Genomic DNA, 19,004 nt, shown 5'->3' with positions numbered 1-19,004 from the left:
ATATAGAATATATAACACATTTTTACTATGTTCATAAAATTTGTGCATTGATTTCCAGCTAGTATACAATGTTCATGAAGTTTGCGCATTAATTCCCTGCTAGTATACTATGTTCAAGAAGTTTGCGCATTCTCCCACTTCTTTCCTCTACATTTTTCAATCCATAATCAACAGATTACAGTGATGTGAAAAACTATTTGCCCCCCTTCCTGATTTCTTATTCTTTTGCATAATTGTCACACTTAAATGTTTCTGCTCATCAAAAACTGTTAACTATTAGTCAAAGATAACATAATTGAACACAAAATGCAGTTTAAAATCATGGTTTTTATTATTTAGTGAGAAAAAAAACCTCAAAACCTACATGGCCCCGTGTGAAAAAGTGATTGCCCCCCTTGTTAAAAAAAAATAACTTAAAGTGGATCTGAGGTGAAGATTTGCACCTTTCATTAATGTGACTCTTAAAGATAATTTTTAGGGCAATCTTCTCCTCAAAAAGTTTTATTTTTTTGTTTTCTTACTTAATTGCCTCATAAATTAATAATGCCACTCCCCCAGCCCTTCCAACGCCTCGGCGTTCTCAGTCCCATGACCCACATGCTTATGGGAGCTCAGTCTCGGCAGGAGGAGTCTTTCGCTGAAGTAGGAGAAGGGGGCGTTCCTAGCCAGGAGCAGCTGAACTCACGCGATGCTTGTGTGAGTTCAGCACTTGTCAGCGAGTCAGCCTGGTTTCTTGTTTATTTATATTTTTAATTGAAGTCTGTGAGTAATTGGAGTCTGTGAGCTGTGTGTAACAGCTCAATACAAGATCCCCTCCTCTAAACTCCACTGACAGTCGGCACTGTCTGCAAGTAACTCGATACCTCCCCCTGCACTCACATCCACACTTCCTCTGCATTACGTCCCTTATTACATCTCTTCACCTGCTGGGCTCCAGAAACAAAACGGGGAGTAATGAGCTGGAACGTGATGTGCAGTTTCACTTTCTTGTGGTCACTTCCTCTCTGCACAATGATTGAAGTTTTGTTTATCTGTGCCTGCATTCCATCAGACCAGCTAATGTCCACACGCAGTGCAACACTAAGTTACGATGTGTAACTGAGCAGTGAGCACAAGATGTACTCCTGTTGTGTGATCTTATGATGAATGAGGATTTGTCAGCTGGCTGCAGTGAAGATGGCTGTAGCTGGCTATAAAACGCCTGTGGCACTACAAATGACAGCATGCCCCATCAGTAATTATTAGCAACAAAGGTTTAGTAATATCTGGTTTCCACAGCTCAGTTCAGCATTCCCTGAATTACAGTTCAGCATTCACTCAAATTACACCCCAGCACACACTGAGCATGCACGAGATTTCATGGGCAAGGGGGCGGAGAGGGGAGGAGGGAGGAGATGGGACAGGCTGAGGGCTGGAGATGCAAAGCAGATTTGCTTGTGTGTAATGTGAACATGGCCGCTCTCATTGTATCACAGGAAGAAATTATAGTTTACTTTTGAAGCTGTTTGCTGCTAGATGGCCTGAGTAAACTATCTAAACTTAAGATAAGATATATAGATAATTTACTTGCTATAGTTAGTTTTTCATCTCAGATCCGCTTTAACTGTGGTTTATCACACCTGAGTTCAATTTCTGTAGTCACCCCCAGGCCTGATTACTGCCACACCTGTTTCAACCAAGAAATCACTTAAATAGGAGCTATCTGACACAGAGAAGTAGACCAAAAGCACCTCAAAAGCTAGACATCATGCCAAGATCCAAAGAAATTCAGGAACAAATGAGAACAAAAGTAATTGAGATCTATCAGTCTGGTAAAGGTTATAAAGCCATTTCTAAAGCTTTGGGACTCCAGCTAACCACAGTGAGAGCCATTATCCACAAAAAGCAAAAACATGGAACAGTGATGAACCTTCCCAGGAGTGGCCAGCCGACCAAAATGACCCCAAGAGCGCAGAGAAAACTCATCCGAGAGGCCACAAAGGACCCCAGGACAACATCTAAAGAACTGCAGGCCTCACTTGCCTCAATTAAGGTCAGTGTTCACGACTCCACCATAAGAAAGAGATTGGGCAAAAACGGCCTGCATGGCAGATATCCAAGGCGCAAACCACTTTTAAGCAAAAAGAACATTAAGGCTCGTCTCAATTTTGCTAAAAAAAAACATCTCAATGATTGCCAAGACTTTTGGGAAAATACTTTGTGGACCGACGAGACAAAAGTTGAACTTTTTGGAAGGTGCGTGTCCCGTTACATCTGGCGTAGAAGTAACACAGCATTTCAGCAAAAGAACATCATACCAACAGTAAAAGATTGTGGTGGTAGTGTGATGGTCTGGGGTTGTTTTCCTGCTTTAGGACCTGGAAGGCTTGCTGTGATAGATGGAACTATGAATTCTACTGTCTACCAAAAAATCCTGAAGCAGAATCTCTGGCCATCTGTTCGTCAACTCAAGTTGAAGCGATCTTGGGTGCTGCAGCAGGACAATGACCCAAAACACACCAGCAAATCCACCTCTGAATGGCTGAAGAAAAACAAAATGAAGACTTTGGAGTGGCCTAGTCAAAGTCCTGACCTGAATCCTATTGAGAGGTTGTGGCATGACCTTAAAAAGGCGGTTCATGCTAGAATTCAGCTTTATTTGAGGGTTTCAAATAAAGCTGAATTACAACAATTCTGCAAAGATGAGTGGGCCAAAATTCCTCCAGAGAGCTGTAAAAGATTCGTTGCAAGTTATCGCAAACGCTTGATTGCAGTTATTGCTGCTAAGGGTGGCCCAACCAGTTATTAGGTTCAGGGGGCAATTTCTTTTTCACACAGGGCCATGTAGGTTTTGAGTTTTTCTTCTCACTTAATAATAAAAACCATTGTTTAAAACTGCATTTTGTGCTCAATTATGTTATCTTTGACTAATAGTTAACAGTTTTTGATGAGCAGAATCATTTAAGTGTGACAAACATGCAAAAGAATAAGAAATCAGGAAGGGGGCAATTAGTTTTTCACATCACTGTAACTGGCTTTCCCCAAATCTAGGGCTAGAGTCAGACTGTAATAGGGACATTAGCATGTTAACCACATTGGAAAAAAAGGTACCGTAAGTCTTCCACATCTCTGTAAAGCACTGTGGAACTGTGTCACAACATACGTATAAAATAAATGAACTCCACTGCTGACCTGTCATGTAGAAATCCTTAATGCTGAGTTGGAGTGGAACCAATGGATCAGGAAGCAACTGTTGATTAGCAAGCTGAAAATTAAACAAAGTTTATGTCATTATCCATCCATATATACAGAAAACATTACTACTACAGGCCCTTATCAACATACCTTTGAAAGCTCAGCTGCTTGCTTGAAATAATTTGCTTCTTCCACGTCATCATATCGTACTAGATTTGGAGAAACCTCATGCAGTCTTGCTCTCACAGCATCTTGGTCATCATATGGGAGTGTAACACCTGCCAGCTATAAGCAGCATTGTATCATTAATACAGCTCTTACATGAACATAGCTAGCATCATTCCAGCCAAAGCAAGCAAGATAGGAGATTTCATTCTTGCCATTTATGTACATCAAAACCACATTACGAAAAGCTGTCAAAAAGCTGTGCTCTGCATCACATTTCTAAGTCCATGGAAACTACTGTATATGATCCTGCTAGTTAAAATGTAGATGTACAGTACACAATAATTAAAAAAACCACAGTACCTCCGATATGGCTCGGATGATTTTCCAATCTTCCCTTGCCAGTCCAGGTGGATTCACTGCTGTGAGTGTTCTTTGAGCTCTGCCTTCCGTGTTGACAAAAGTGGCAGACTTCTCTGTGTAAGCAGCTCCTGGAAGGATCACATCTGCAATGGGTGCTCCTACATCTCCATGATGGCCTAAATGCAAAATGCAACAACAAGATTATGTAATTCCCCGCTGCATCTCAAATAAATTAGAATAAAGCTAGACAAACACCTCACTCATAATTTCTGTTTTAAAGGTAATGTCCGAGCTGCAAAGAAAAAAAAAAAAAAAAAGACATCTACATACCCGGGGCTTCCTCCAGCCCCTAGAAGCTGATCTGGTCCTCATATGCTGCTCCGGTGTCCTGGGATCCCCTGGCGAGGTCATAATCGTGAACGGAGGGGATCCAAAAACGCCGGAGCAGTGAAGAATACCAGATCAGCTGCTAGAGGCTGGAGGAAGCCCCAAGTAAGTAGATGTCTTTTTTTTTATTTTTATTTTTTTATTTTACAGCTCGGACATTTCCTTTAAGGAGCATATACCATTATTATTACATAGTTCAACAGCTAGACTAAAATCTGAAACTTTGTAGCAATGTTACAACAACGTTACCCAAATGCACACCTCAGCAGGAAAACAAAAAGGTAAAAAATAGGTAGCTAGAACTACTGACATTCCAGGTGTCACTCCTGCTTGTGGTAACACAAATCTGAATAATTCAGATGCAGTTAGGGACTAGCTAGTACTGAGAAATATTACTTTATGTTAGTACCCAACAATTATTACCAGTTTAAAAATAGAAAATGTATTCTGACTTTATGGGTAATCAGCCAGGAAAAGGGGAAGGCAATCAATGTGAACGCAGAGATGGTTGTATGCCAAGAACAATTATGACTTCTTAAAAGAGTATGTGCAAATTTATCTTTCACATGGCCTAGAACCAACACCCTTAATTGTTTTCATTTATACTGTTTGACTGGAGTGATCAAATACCTCATATTGGCGTTGAATCAGAACCTGAACATAGAGCAAGAAAACACAAGCTGGACCATCTCTGACCAGAATCTAGCACAAGTACAGCTGCCCTGATGCATCGGCAAAAAATTTGGAAAGGCGGATAATGTCCACTCAGTGCATAGTTTTCTCCCTTATCTCACTTACCAGAAGTCACTCTGTTATACCCTAAAAGTTATTCCTCCTCCCCTCTCAGTAGCAACAGAAGGTGTCACCAGGCTGTAGCCCAGTCATTCCCAACCCGTGTGCCGGGACACATTCATGTGTTGCAGCCGCATCGGATATGTGTCCCCACTGTCCGCCCCGCTATGTCTCTCCCCGTCTTTGCTCGGTCTGTAGTTAGAGCAGGGTTACAAGAAAATCGCCATTTTTTGTTGCCCTGCTCTAATTGCAGACGGAGCGGAAGCAGTGAGAGAAGACTGACGTCAGCACTGGAAAGCGTGGAGCTGGTGAGTGACCCACTTCCCGCACATGGCACTGGGGGCACCTATAGATGACTACCTATACTGGAGGCACCTACACTTGGCTACCTATATGGGTTGCACCTACATTTTACTTCCTATACTGGGGGCACCTATGCCTGACTACCTATACTGAGACACCTACACCTGACTTTCTATACTGGGGGCACCTAGGATTGGCTACCCATACTGAGGGCATCTACACTTGACTTCCTATACTGGGGGCACCTATGCCTGTTACCTATACTGAGGGCACCTGCACCTGACTTCCTATACTGGGATCACCTATAGCTGGCTACCTATACTGAGGGCACCTATACACTTGGCTACCTATACAGAGGGTACCAACACCTGGCTACCTAGACTGGGTGCGCCTACACCTGGCTACCTAAACAGAGGGCACCTAAACCAGACTTCCTATACTGGGGGCACCTATACCTGGCTACCTACCTATACAGAGTCTAAGGGGTTTTTTGTTGGGAAGGGGGGACACGCACTGCGGCTATAACGCGCAGTGCAAATTGTCGGTGATGTGTGATCATTTGAAACTGGGGAGGGAAGGGGGCCCCAACTGTCCCACTGATCGTTTTTATTAATATTCCTGAAAGGTTCTAACCTTCATTTTAAGTGTATTTAGGATAATGCACTCTTTCCATCCATTTCATGGTTATTATTAGTATTTTTCTATTACGCATATGTGATGTGTCACGGAGATCTGAGAGTTTGGGGTGATGTGTCGAGACTTCAAAAAGGATGGGGACCACTACTGCAGCCTCACAACAATCAAGAATGATTGTTGCGGCTGAGGAAAATCTATTCTCTTTTACCATGCTTCACAATAATCGTATCTCATTCCTTGCCATACACTACTTGACTGTTTCAATAACAATGATAATTATAATGATAGATGCAATGCATACATATTTTCAACAAACTCGACAATGGATTTAACATAAGCATGCCCAGAACGCTCATAGCCGCGGCGGCTGTGCACAGCTGTTCAGGAGCATGACCAAAGATGGAATGTATGCATTTTGTACTTGCGATGATAGATGCTCTGATTGATTGTGCAGCGGGTAGCAGCGGTGATCGGGCACTGCACGCAGCTAGCAAAGTGCTAGTTGCGTGTAATAAAAAAAAAAAATTGTGCAAATCGGCCCAGCAGGGCCTGAAAAATCATCCTGCGCTGCATAGCCCGAGCTAAGCTCGGGCTTACCGCCAGGAGGGTTAATACTATTCTCCCCTTTTCCGCTCCTATTAAGTTTTCTATACAAGGAATCTGTTACACTATCTACTGCACTATATCAATGTAGTACAGATTCACCAAACCCCTAAAATAATACACATATGGCAAAGTAACTAATAACTAATACTGGCTTCTTGAAGTTCCATCTTTAACCACCTCAGTACCAACAAACTAAACCCATTCTTGTAAAACAAAAAACAAAAAAAAGAGAGATCCCAAAGCACGTACACAGGAAATCGGGGCAGAGAAGTTGTTAAGACAAAATATAACACTTAAGAGGTGCAATCCTTTGACCAAATCTTTCCTAACACAGAAAACCAAAATTATCTTACCTGGTAATGCTGTTTTTAATAACCCTCCAGGACAGGTGCTACATATGAGATATGGGCCCGCCCCCAACAGGAAACACTTAGAACTAGCTCTCTATAACTTCCACCTCTAGCCTCTACCTGCCAGTATGTTCCAATTAACTGTTCCGATAGAATGCCTCACATATTACATAAATACATGCTTACAACTTAACTTTACATAATACATGTTTATAACATATAGTTATTCGTATGCACATAAGTCTTAGGGTGGGTCACCTGTCCTGGAGGGTTATTAAAAACAGCATTACCAGGTAAGCTAATTTTGTTTTTTTCAAATAACCCTCCAGGACAGGTGCTACATATGAGATGATATGCAATAAGCAGCACTAACCTTAGGGAGGGATCACAGCTTGAAGAACTTTCCTTCCAAAAGTCTGTTCTTCCGCTGATAGTAGATCCAGCCTGTAGTGTCTAATGAAGGTGTTCGCCGTCTTCCAGGTTGCCGCTTTGCAGATGTCGGATGCCGTAGCTCCAGCTCTGTAAGCCCAGGAAGTTGCAACTGACCTAGTTGAGTGTGCTGTTATCTCTTTTGGACAGGGAACTCCTTTAAGTCTTTATGCTTCATTAATGCAGGCTTTAATCCATCTTGCTATAGAGGCTTTAGACATGCTCTTCCCTTTTGTAGCACCCGAAAAATTAACAAATAATGTTGTAGATTTTCTAAACTCCCTTACTCTATCCAAATAAAATAGTAAACATCTTCTGACGTCTAATTTATGCCATCTAATTTCTCTAGAATCCGTTGCATTTTTACAAAAGGATGGCAAAACAATTTCCTGTATCCTATTGGATAGGGTAGCAACTTTTGGCAAGAACTCACTTGCCGTCTTCAGGACTACTCTATCATGAAAAATGGAACAAAATGGTTCAACAGAACTTAGCGCTTCCAGCTCACTTATCCTCCTTGCTGAGGTAATAGCTACTAAAAAAATGGTCTTCATTGTCAATAATCGTAATGGAATTTCGTTCAATGGTTCAAAATCATCACTCATCAAACTGTTTAAAACTAAAGTCAAATCCCAACTTGGATATGAACGTTTCATTACCGGCCGAGACCGTTCTACTGATTTCAAAAATCTAATAACTAAGGGTTCCAAGGCTAACCGCCTATTAAGAAAGACTGAAAGGGCTGCAACCTGCACTTTCAATGTACTCAATGCCAGTTTCTTGTCAATTCCATCTTGCAAGAATTCTAGTACTGTAGCCAGTCTATTTGATTTCAGCCCTGATTCTTTTTTCCATTCACAAAAGGTTTTCCAGTATTTTAGGTAGATTGCTCTCGGAACACTCTTCCTACTGTTTAATATCGTGTTTGTCACTCTGTCAGATAGTCCTCTTCTCTTCAGGATTTGCCCCTCAGAAACCACGCTGTCAGCTGAAGATTGGGAATCTGAATCCATTCGCCTTCTTTTCTGAGAAGGTTGTGCCCGTCTCTCAACTGGATCGGTTTGTCCACTAACATTGATTTTAACATTGGGAACCAGAGTCGTTTTGGCCAATTGGGTGCAATCAGTATCAGATACATTGCAGTTGATCTTAGCTTCTGCATTACTATTGATAATAGAGGGATTGGAGGGAATGCATAGGCGATCTGAAAGTCCCATGTCTGGGCCAACGCATCTACCCCTAAAGCTCCTCTTGGGTCTAATGAGAAGAAATGGTTGCAGTGCGTGTTCTCCCAATTGGCGAACAGATCTATCTGCGGATGGCCTCATTTTTGTGTCAATTCCTTGAATATCTTTGGATTCAAACTTAGTTCCGAATTGGACAACTTTTCCCTGCTCAAAAGATCCGCCATGGTATTTAGGGATCCCTTGAGGTGCACTGCTGAAATTGACTGAAGATTTCGCTCTCCCCAATCTAATATCTCCAGCACTAGTCTCAACAGCTGCTCCGACCTTGTTCCACCTTGCTTGTTCAGATACATAACCACTGTAATGTTGTCTGACCGGACCTGGATATGGTGGCCCCTTATCCTGTCTGCTGCTTGAGTTAATGCTTCCTTTACAGCCAGTAATTCTCGATAGTTTGAAGACTGAACTATCACTTCCCTTGGCCAAGTGCCCTGTAAATAAATGCCTTCTATGTGAGCCCCCCATCCTGTGAGGCTGGCATCTATCGTCAGGACCTTTGTTACTGGACACCTCCATAAGCGACCCTGTATTAGATTGGGTTCTTGAATCCACCAATCCAAAGATTGCTTTATGTTTTCTGGTATGCGTAGGGTCTGATCTAGGGCTGACTGATCTCCCTTCCAATTCTGTAGAAGCCACTGCTGTAGAGGTCTTATATGCTTTAGTGCCCAATATACTGCCGGGGCTGTGGAGGTTAAGAACCCCAACAGTCTCATGACTTGTCTGGTTGTCGTAGTTGCTCCCCCATTAAGCAGACCTCATGGATCAGAATGCGGCCAAAAACAGATTTCAGACCTCGCAGATCAGACGGGCGATTGTCCTCCGACACTGCCCCACTTACCTGATCTGCCGTCTTCTGCTTTGCGTCCATCTCCTTCACCATCCCCAACGCGTGTGAAGGATTGAACGCTGCGGCATCTAAAGAGGCGCTCGAACCGGAACTGGAAATGACGTCACCAGACATGACGTCATACTCAGGGCGGAAGTACTGTACGGAGAGCGCCAATGCCCCAGCCTCCGCTTGGACCTGCTGCCCCGCACTCCGCTTCCTCCAAGAGACCACCATTACGCCTCCGCTTGGTGCTGTCCCCTCCGTCGCGCGTATAGCCTCCGCCTTAGCTGCCTCCAATGCCGCTCCTCTGGATACCGCTGCACCTGCCGGACTCAGCCAAAGGAATCCACCAGCCTGTGGATACAAGGTAACCTCCAGAACCCAACCGGATAGGGCTACCAAACTAGTTCTCCATGGCCTCAGCACTGCCTGGCTGCTGACCACTTCACTAGCTAAGAGAGCTAGGTGTTCCCCGGAACAGGAAACACAAAGAACTGGCAGGTAGAGGCTAGAGGTGGAAGTTATAGAGAGCTAGTTCTAGGTGTTTCTTGTTGGGGGCGGGCCCATATCTCATATGTAGCACCTGTCCTGGAGGGTTATTTGAAAAAACACTGATCCCTCAACATGGGAAAGCCAAGGGCTTTCCCATATTGGAGGTTCAGTGTTTATAGTTTATTGATTAGTTGCCCTTTCCATAAAACCTTTTCACTGCACTTTGCTAAGGCAGCAAAGGCAGTAAGTAGTGTTAGGAAACAGCAGACAGGATAACTATACAGCAATATGAGAAAGAAAATTTCAAGATTAAGCAGAAAACCATCAATAACTATAATAGGCTAGAAGATGGCCTTCGCACTCAAAAGCTATACTGTTCTGATTATTTGACTAGAGATACTCTGAAATTCAACAAATGGGATCCTGAATTTATGACATCTGACACAAGGCACAGAGCAATCACACTGCATTATACATACCATATAAAATGATTTACCTTGATATATAATAAAGCAATCCTTTGGTAAGTCCTGCCGTGTGATGCACCCTGCATCTGCACCAAGGAGAAATAGCACTTTTGGAGGATTTTTTCGTATGGCCTCCACCCCAGGTTTATAGCCTAAGTCCAGTGCAGCAACCTGACTTGCAACTCTGTTAAAAATTAACAAGTTTTATTATGTACATACTCAAGGCAAACAATCTAACCAAAGAAGACTTCTGACAAGTCATTAATGATCGTTTGGTAAATTGTATCATTGGTGGCCATCTTTAAATATTTAACTTTTTTGGACAGATGGCAATGGTGAAACTGAAAATGATCAAGCAAAAAAGTGTGTTATTGGTATAAAGCACCACAAGCTATACTGTCCACAAACAGCACAAATGCTGGACACAAAAATTGAAGTGCAACAGCACAATGCATAATCACACATTAAAGTGGGATAAAACTCTGACATAACATTTAGGCTGCTTACACACTAAGACGTTACAGGCGCACGTTCGTGCGCCTGTAACGCTCCCCCAACGCACAGCAATGTAACACAAGTGGGCTGTTCACTCAGCCCACGTTGCGTTACATGTAACGCTGCACGTTCTCCGGAAAGTGCAGCATGCTACGGCGTTAGAGCGGCTATAGCCGCGTTAGACTGTTTGCACATGCGCAGTGGGGGGCGGAGAGGAGGCGGGGAGAGCCAGCTACAGTAGCCGCGCACATGGCTACTTAATATTCCCTGCACTGGCGGCCGCTGATTGGCCGGCGGGACCACGTGATGCGGAGTGTCTCGCTCCGCATCACGTGGTCCCGCTGGCCCATCAGCGCCACTCTGGGAGACCTTATAGGAATCGAGCCGCCTAACGCGGCTCACTCTACCGTCCTCACTTGCAGCACCATACGTTGTGTTAGGTGCACGTTATGCGACCTTAACGTAGCACCTAACGCAACGTCTTGGTGTGCAAGTAGCCTTAATAAAAATGTGTTTTCTTACTTTTTATTACACATAAAGTTACCATATTTGCTTTTGTGCACAAATAATATTGTCGGTTTACAAATTACAAGTTCCTAAAGAACAGTTTATCTGCTCCGAAAGCTGCCGTTGTATTTTATTGCATGGCTGCTGTATTTATATATTAATATCTATCTAGTGATCACTTCTCAGCTCTCTGCTTCTACAGCAGAGAAAGCTCATTTACAGCACAGCTAGGGATGTGTATTAATTGTAGCAGGCAAAGGAAGGTAAACAAAAGATAATGCCATCACCTCTTCGGATGTGGCAGCAGACCTTTTTTTGTGATGGTAGTAGATTTTATGATGTAAATAATCTTTTAGAGCAAAGAAGAAATGCTGAGTTTCATACTACTTTAAAAACCTGTGAGGTACATTTAAAACTCAGAGTCAACGGGTGGCTACGAACAGAGTTTTAACACTAGTGATATATCTATCATAGCTGTAACCAACACCTCCAATCTCATCTCATTGATTGACTTTAACTGGCTAACACCTCACTCCAATTAGCTCTTGGAGATGTCATTAGTCTAGTGGTTCACATACCTTTTCCACCTTTCCACCTGCACTGTGAATGTTTGCATGGTGTGTTCAATAAAAACATGGAAACATTTCATCATTTGTGTGGTGTTAAGTTAATCAGACTGTGATTGTCTATTGTTGTGACTTAGATCAAGATCTGCTTATATTTTATGATCAATTTATGCAGAAATCCATATAATTCCAAAGGGTTCACATACTTTGTATTGCTAACGTATACTAGTCAAAAGGCCCGCCCATTGGAAAACGGCACTAGGCCTTAGCTGCGCCCCCACACCCGGCAACGCGTGCACAGTCGCAACACCCATTCTCCTACGCACAGCTGCAATGCATGTGCACACGCCCGCCATGATGGCAGGAGCACTAAACAGAACAGGTATTCCAGTGCAATTCTCTGTATGGAAGAAGGATGGTGGCATGAAATGCTCTAGTGCAAACACTACATGGGGTAAAGGCTGGAAGGAGATAACAGCAGGGGTTCTGGATATCGGTTATACCAAACCATGTTTGCTGAGCGCCAATTTCTGGTGTCAATTGTTTTTACTTTTAGTAATTGTGCAGTTAACATTATCTATTATACAGAAAGTCTAATTTTAAGACAATAATCACCTGTGTAAAATATTTAGTACTTTCCAATCCTCTGGCACTCCACTGGTGCTCCTGGCGTTTTGTGCGATGGTAGACACAGCGGCATGAATTGCAGCCCCATCTTTGCGTTGTAAAGTACTGCTACCAACCACAACCATGGGTTTCTTGGCTTCACTTAGAACCTTAACAAAAAAACTTGACATTACAGATGGTTTGAAATACATTAAATGTCACAGTACAGTTTCTACACCTTTTCACTTACTGTATACCATAATTATAAAGGAAACAGAAAAGTAGCGCTCTGGGGTTTTCTGTAAAATGTCAGGCCAGTTGAAATTTTAGTACACCAGTAAAGAGAGTATTAAGCCGGGCACCAGTGCTGATTTTTCTTCAATGCTTTTTATTCCATTAGGTACATACAGTATCGCCTATCTTTGGCCTCTGATGGGAGACCCGTGAAAAGGCCATCAGGCCGCTTTTTCACTTCCTGTATTCCTTATTCTGTATGTACCTAATAGATTTAAAGTGTACCAGAGATGGTACACTATCGCTAATTTATACTTACCTGGGGCTTCCACCAGCCCCATAAGCACCGTGGCTTCTTTCACTGTCCTCTTCAGGACCTCCGTTCTAGCGCTACAACTCCCGGTAATCCGGTCAATCGCCACCAGTTGAGGCCTTCTGTGCATGTGCAGCTCGGCCACGTGCATGTCCCTGCCGTGCTCTTGTCCCCTGGGTACGTGCAGAACGCTCCAGGGGACGGGAGAGCGATGAGAGGTCCGTGCGCGGCCGAGCCGCGCATGCGCAGGAGGCTACGACTGCCTGTGCTTACTGAGTGTCATAATGGCATAACAGAGAGGCGGAGGAGGATGGTGAGGGAGGCCACAGTACTTATGGGGCTGGAGGAAGCCCCAGTTAAGTATAAATTAGTGCGAGTGAACCCTCTCTGGTTCACTTTAAAAGCAATGAAGAAAAATCAGCACTGGTGCCCAGCTTTTTACTCTCTTTACTGCTGCACTGGAATTGTTGTTGTAGAGCACAGTGCAACTTCACATTCATTGTGAGTCTGACCGGTCCGCATTAACTGCCAGCCACTTCTGCATTTCTTCACTAAGGGTTAGTCAAAATTTAATGTTGTAAACATTGCCGTTCCATGCCAGTCTGCAAGCATCACTTTCTACATCTGCTACAATCTACCTATGGGAGTGGTGCAGTGTAACAGACTTGAAAATCTTTCTGCAATTCAATTAGAAATTCAAATTAAATGCTACTACAAATTAGACAAAGAAGGGGACGAAACAGATGTTTCCCGTTCCTGTGACGTTAGCCCACAACATTTCAGTAAGACACAGATTTTTATCAATACAAAATCTGGTTGATATATAGTGATTTTTAGTCAGCTTTGAACTTGAAATGTCACTTTCAATAAAGTACATAAGTCAGAGGCAGCCCTCTATAACCGTTATGGACCACAAATGTCTCTCCTGTCCACTGGAATGAGCCTTAAGTTATTATGGTTATACTGCCAAAAGACCTGCTCACTGGCTTGCAGAAGTCTCTTCCTTGATCCCTCTACCCAGCTTGTCAAATGGATGGAAGGTGACATCTGTTTAACATTAGATGATAATGTATTTTTGTGGTAGGGCACTAGGTTATACTTGCCAGATCGCTGCACTGGAAAAACCTACATAGGAGGGCCCAATTTCCTTTTTTATGCATTGTGGTGAGCAAATAACTGTATTTATATGTATAATGTCCTTTGAAGCCCACCTTCATAACCAGACAGTATAAAAAAAATCTCATGGCTTAGAAAAGTAAACATGCCCAAATTTGACTGACTTGTTTCAAAAGAGGATTGTGCAGTTAAAAAACCCTATTTTATAAATTTGGCCATGTGACCTGAAGCTTTCTAGGTGAACTTTCTAGTAGAATTTCTCTACACTAGTTAACAGAAGGCTCTGAGCATGTTGTCATGGAATGTTATTAATTTAATTGCTTGCACTTTGTTAGACATGTATACATTTTAGTCATCATGTTAAATTTGCAATTGTAATCAGCAGTTTTGTATTTTGTATCAGTGCTCATATTTGATGTACCGTATATTCCGGCGTATAAGACGACTGGGCGTATAAGACGACCCCCCCAACTTTTCCAGTTAAAATATAGAGTTTGGGATATACTCCCCATATAAGACTACCCCTCTTCCAGTGCACACCAAATGAAAATTAAAAAAAACATATAGTGGTGCTATGTATGAACAGATACCGGTGCTGTACTGTATGTGGTACCCAGTATATAACAGTATTTAGGTGAGTGTCTGGTTGGATTGGTCAACTCTCCCTCTCCCTAAGTGGATTGGTCAGCTCTCCTTGTCTACCTGTTTATCAGAGTGGTATGGAATAGATTGTGATGTGCACATAAAACACACCTCTTTCACCCGTCTGGCCCGCCCTTGTATCCTATTTACCTCCTTCTCTGCCTCTCAGCTCTCGCACATGTGCGCCTGCGCCGCTTCACTACAGTCCTCAGCAGCGAGGTCTGAGAGGTGGTAACAGGATAGGGCGTATCACCCGGCATCAATGACACCTGGCATATAAAAATGACCCCTGACTTTTCAGAGGATTTTAAGGGTTAAAAAGTAGTCTTATACGCCAGAATATACAGTATATCATTGTCTGTATCATTATGTATCCCTGGTTTGTTTTCTTACACTGTACAGCGCCACGGAATATGTTGGCGCTTTATAAATAAATAATAATAATGTTGATATTGCTGCTGCTCTGCATCATCATGCAGTGTTGAGACATGAAGAGAATTTATAGAATATACAAGGCAAAACAACCTTTTTAGTCCTTAGATAAAGTAGACCTAAAATCCTCAGTAAGTATGATTTGTTTGATTAAACTGTCTGAGAGTCAATAAAATAAGAGATTCTACAGAATATTATATATCCTCTATAATAAAACCCCAGTGTCCGTGCGCTGTCCCTGTGTAGCGTTGTCCGTGCTGAACCGTTGTGCGCATGTGCGCACTGCGCAGCATGGACAACGCTACACAGGGATAGCGTGGGACCAGGGAGCCGAGCGGGCGGCGTGCGCGCGAGGTGACACTGAGGCGGAGAGTGGGAGGGGAGGTGGGAGTAGAGTGGAGTGGAGTGGAGGAGAGGGGATGGGGATTCCACACGGACCTAGAACCCATTTTTAAACGGGCTTAGGTCACCTAGTGTATGTATGTATGTATGTATGTATGTATGTATGTATATCAGCAAATGTCAGCAGAGACAACAAACATGACTTCAGAGACACATAGGTTTCAGCATTTAAGTTTTGGAATATTGTAATATTTAGGTGTTAAACTTTTTAAGACATGAGATTAGAGATACATTCATTCAGCTGCTCACCTTACTAAATGGATGTTTCCCAGATGCAATGTCCTTAATTATTTGAGGTGAATCTCCCAAATGATCGTAAGTGTAAGACAGGTCAACAGGAGTTCCTACCACAGCAACTTGGAGATCATTCTGAAGCCAGCTAAATGTAACAGGGAACAGGTAATACCATGTAACAGGGAATAGGTAATGAGTTAACAAAATTACAGATTTTTTTCCAGCAACGGCGGTAAGCCCTTAAAAATGTAGGATTTTTCCTTAAAGAAATTGAAAATAAAACCAATATGTCAGCAAATAGTTACATACACCATCTTGGAATGTGAAGGAACGTCTGATAGGAACAGGTCGGATACATTTGAAAAAGCTGCACGTTAATTTAGGCGAATCGTTAAATAACATTAATTGCGGTAGTAGAATATCAGTAGATTTACAAATATTCTACACCCAGACTGATATAGTGAAATAACGGCAATATTTGCTGATATTTCACTATAACCTAATCTCTCCCTACACTCACACAGTACCCCTCCCACCTTGAGCAACTAATAAGCCTCCCTCCGCGACAACTAATAACCCACCCTCCCCAGACGATTAATAACCCTCCCTCCCGGTAACGAATAACCCTCCCCAGCAACTAATAACCCACGCTCCCCGGGCAACTAATAACCCTCCCTCCTCAGGCGATTAATAACCCTCCCCCGGGCAACTGATTACCCTCCCCCGGGCAACTAATTACCATCCCCTGGGCAACTAATTACCCTCCCCCGGGCAACTAATAACTCCCCCTCCATAAGCAACTAATAACCCCCCTCCCTAGGGAACTAGTAACCCCCCCAGCAACTAATAACCCCACCCCCCTCCTGGGCAACTAACAACCCTCCCTCCTCGGCAACTAATAACCCTCCCTCTCCAGATGATTAATAACCCTCCCTCCCTGGGCAATTAATAACCCCCCTCGGGCAACTAATTACCATTCCCCAGGCAACTAATAACTCACCCTCCCCAGGCAACTAATAACCCCCCCCCCCCCCCCGGGCAACTAATAATCTTACCCTCCTCTGGCAACTATTAATCCTCCCTTTCCAGGCAACTAATAACCCTCCCTCCCCTGGCAACTAATAACCAAAATCGCCTGATAAAGAAAAAAAGAAAAGAAAAAGAGGTAAATAATTTTACCAGAGCCGCTGGCTAAATAGAAGTAGTGGTTAGCCCCGGTGCCCACTTTCTAGCGGGCGCTCATGTCTGGCCGTACTTTTATTATCAGCTTCTGAACAAGTCTGGCAGCCTCAATGCAACAACAGAACCAAAGCAAAAAGATGCATACACATGCATAATGCTGAATCTCGAAGGAAAAGGTTAAATTTCCCAGTTTCAAATTTCAGTATCTATTCTTAGAGATACAATAAAGTTAATTTTAAACGGTTTGAAATCCAAATCGCGATGTGGGGCATGACGATTACTTAATCGTCAAAGCAGCGATTTTTAACGTGTATATTTTTCTGCGTCCCACACCATCTCAATTATAGCGCAACTCACCTTCCGGGATCCTCCGCAGCCTCTTTCTACTTCCTCTCCCAGGCGTCAATCGCATTGGTAACAGCACCCCCTGTGATGACGTAACTGCATGTCATCACAAGGGGCACTGGTACCAACGCGATGGACGGCTGAGAGAGGAAGAAGATAGAGGCTGCCGGTGTCATCCCAGAAGGAAAGTTGTTACTACGCTATGCCCGCTCTCCCCTGCGGCTACACCTATGCTGCCTGGCTACCTATACTGGAGGCACCTACCTAGCTAACCTATACTGGGGGCAACTAAACTGTTAACTATACTCAAGGCACCTACCTGGCTAGCCTATACATACTGGGGCAACTATACTGGCTGTGGCAGCCTACACTGGAGGCACCTACTTCCCTAACCTATACTGGGGGCAACTATACTGGTTACCTATACTGGATGCCCCTACCTGGCTAACCTATACTGGGACAACTATACTGGGAGCATTGTAAATTTAGTGCTACGGCTTGTTTAGAAGAAAATCTGGAATAAAATCGAAATCACAATTTTTGAGAGAAAAGCATGGCACGTCTAATGTCTCCTAGAAGTTCTTCTTAACTGTGGCAGTTAAATAAAATGTTAAGAAAGACTAATGGATAGATTCAGATCGAGCAGAGTCAGTAAAATAAACATGTACATTCTATGTCGGCATGCCTCTTACTATTATGCTGTCATGGAGAACAGCATGTAACAATACAGACAACTCCACATTTCTTCTGTTGCCGCACGTTTTTTGTCATTGGGCTTTGGTAAACTACTGAACTTCTACCGCAACTGTGAACATTTTTTTGAATTAGCACACAAAAGTCTAAAATACCGAATGCAGCGATTTACCGAGCATTTTACATTTACCGCACTCTGGTCTTTGAATCGAGGCAATGTAAAATGCTCGGTAAATCACTGCATTCGATATTTTAGACTTTATGAATTGACATTTACTGAGGTATTTACCGCACAAGTCTGTAATTTACCTCACTGCTTGGTAATTTCAGCTTTTCATGCGGTAACACCCACTATGAATTGATATTTTCCTAAGTGCTCGGTAAAGGCAACTGTTTTCTGCATTCCTGTATGCGGTAATGGTCTATGAATCGAGGCCATTGTGTCTGCTCAGCAGAGGAGGTGGAAGAGCACAGTGCAGAGACAAGGCAGAGTGCTTCTCCTGCCCGGGAATGACTTGTATTGGCATGGCTGAACTGCTCTCAGGATAAAAACACAATTGCATTTTGTGATTTTCACTATGTTGGGCTCAATCGAAACACAGGAAAAATGCATCAGATCTATGACTGCCTTTTCGAAAATTGTAAATGCATTCAGTATGAATGCATTCCCATGATTCTAATTGAAACTTTACTGTACTTGCATTTGGGAAATTGCAAGTGTCCAACATAAAATGGAACACAGACTGAGTAAAAGGGCCCTAATGCCAATTTAAAGCTCCTTTAGCATTACAGCCATTGCGTCATGGTGCAATATAATCACATCAAAACACGATGCAGCTATATTTTAATGTGGGCTTTCACATTGTTACTTTTTTTGGTGCGATGCAACGATTTCTGGCAGGATAAAGCACAGCACGCTGTGCGTTACCGAGCAACATGCGGTGCATAATGTTTATGAACTGTATGCTCCAGTGCAGTGTATAGGTCCCACAGA

General features: G+C 43.0%; 1 protein-coding gene across 2 annotated transcripts in view; it reads right to left on the bottom strand.

Moving 5' to 3' along the window:
- Window positions 1-19,004, bottom strand: part of NDUFS1 (NADH:ubiquinone oxidoreductase core subunit S1) — a 76,821-nt gene that overhangs the window by 2,523 nt on the left and 55,294 nt on the right. For both annotated transcript variants that reach the window (XM_068245001.1, XM_068245000.1), the window contains 6 exons: window positions 15,806-15,935; window positions 12,427-12,587; window positions 10,273-10,427; window positions 3,703-3,878; window positions 3,325-3,459; window positions 3,172-3,244 (listed from right to left, as the gene is read on the bottom strand). In XM_068245001.1, the coding sequence (XP_068101102.1) occupies window positions 3,172-3,244; window positions 3,325-3,459; window positions 3,703-3,878; window positions 10,273-10,427; window positions 12,427-12,587; window positions 15,806-15,935 (830 nt within the window). The remainder of the gene's footprint in view (window positions 1-3,171; window positions 3,245-3,324; window positions 3,460-3,702; window positions 3,879-10,272; window positions 10,428-12,426; window positions 12,588-15,805; window positions 15,936-19,004) is intronic.

Source organism: Hyperolius riggenbachi, chromosome 7 (assembly GCF_040937935.1).
Source record: "Hyperolius riggenbachi isolate aHypRig1 chromosome 7, aHypRig1.pri, whole genome shotgun sequence".
Taxonomy (NCBI): domain Eukaryota; kingdom Metazoa; phylum Chordata; class Amphibia; order Anura; family Hyperoliidae; genus Hyperolius; species Hyperolius riggenbachi.
Note: the sequence above shows the minus strand (reverse complement) of the source record. Positions and strands in the feature narration are given on the sequence as shown.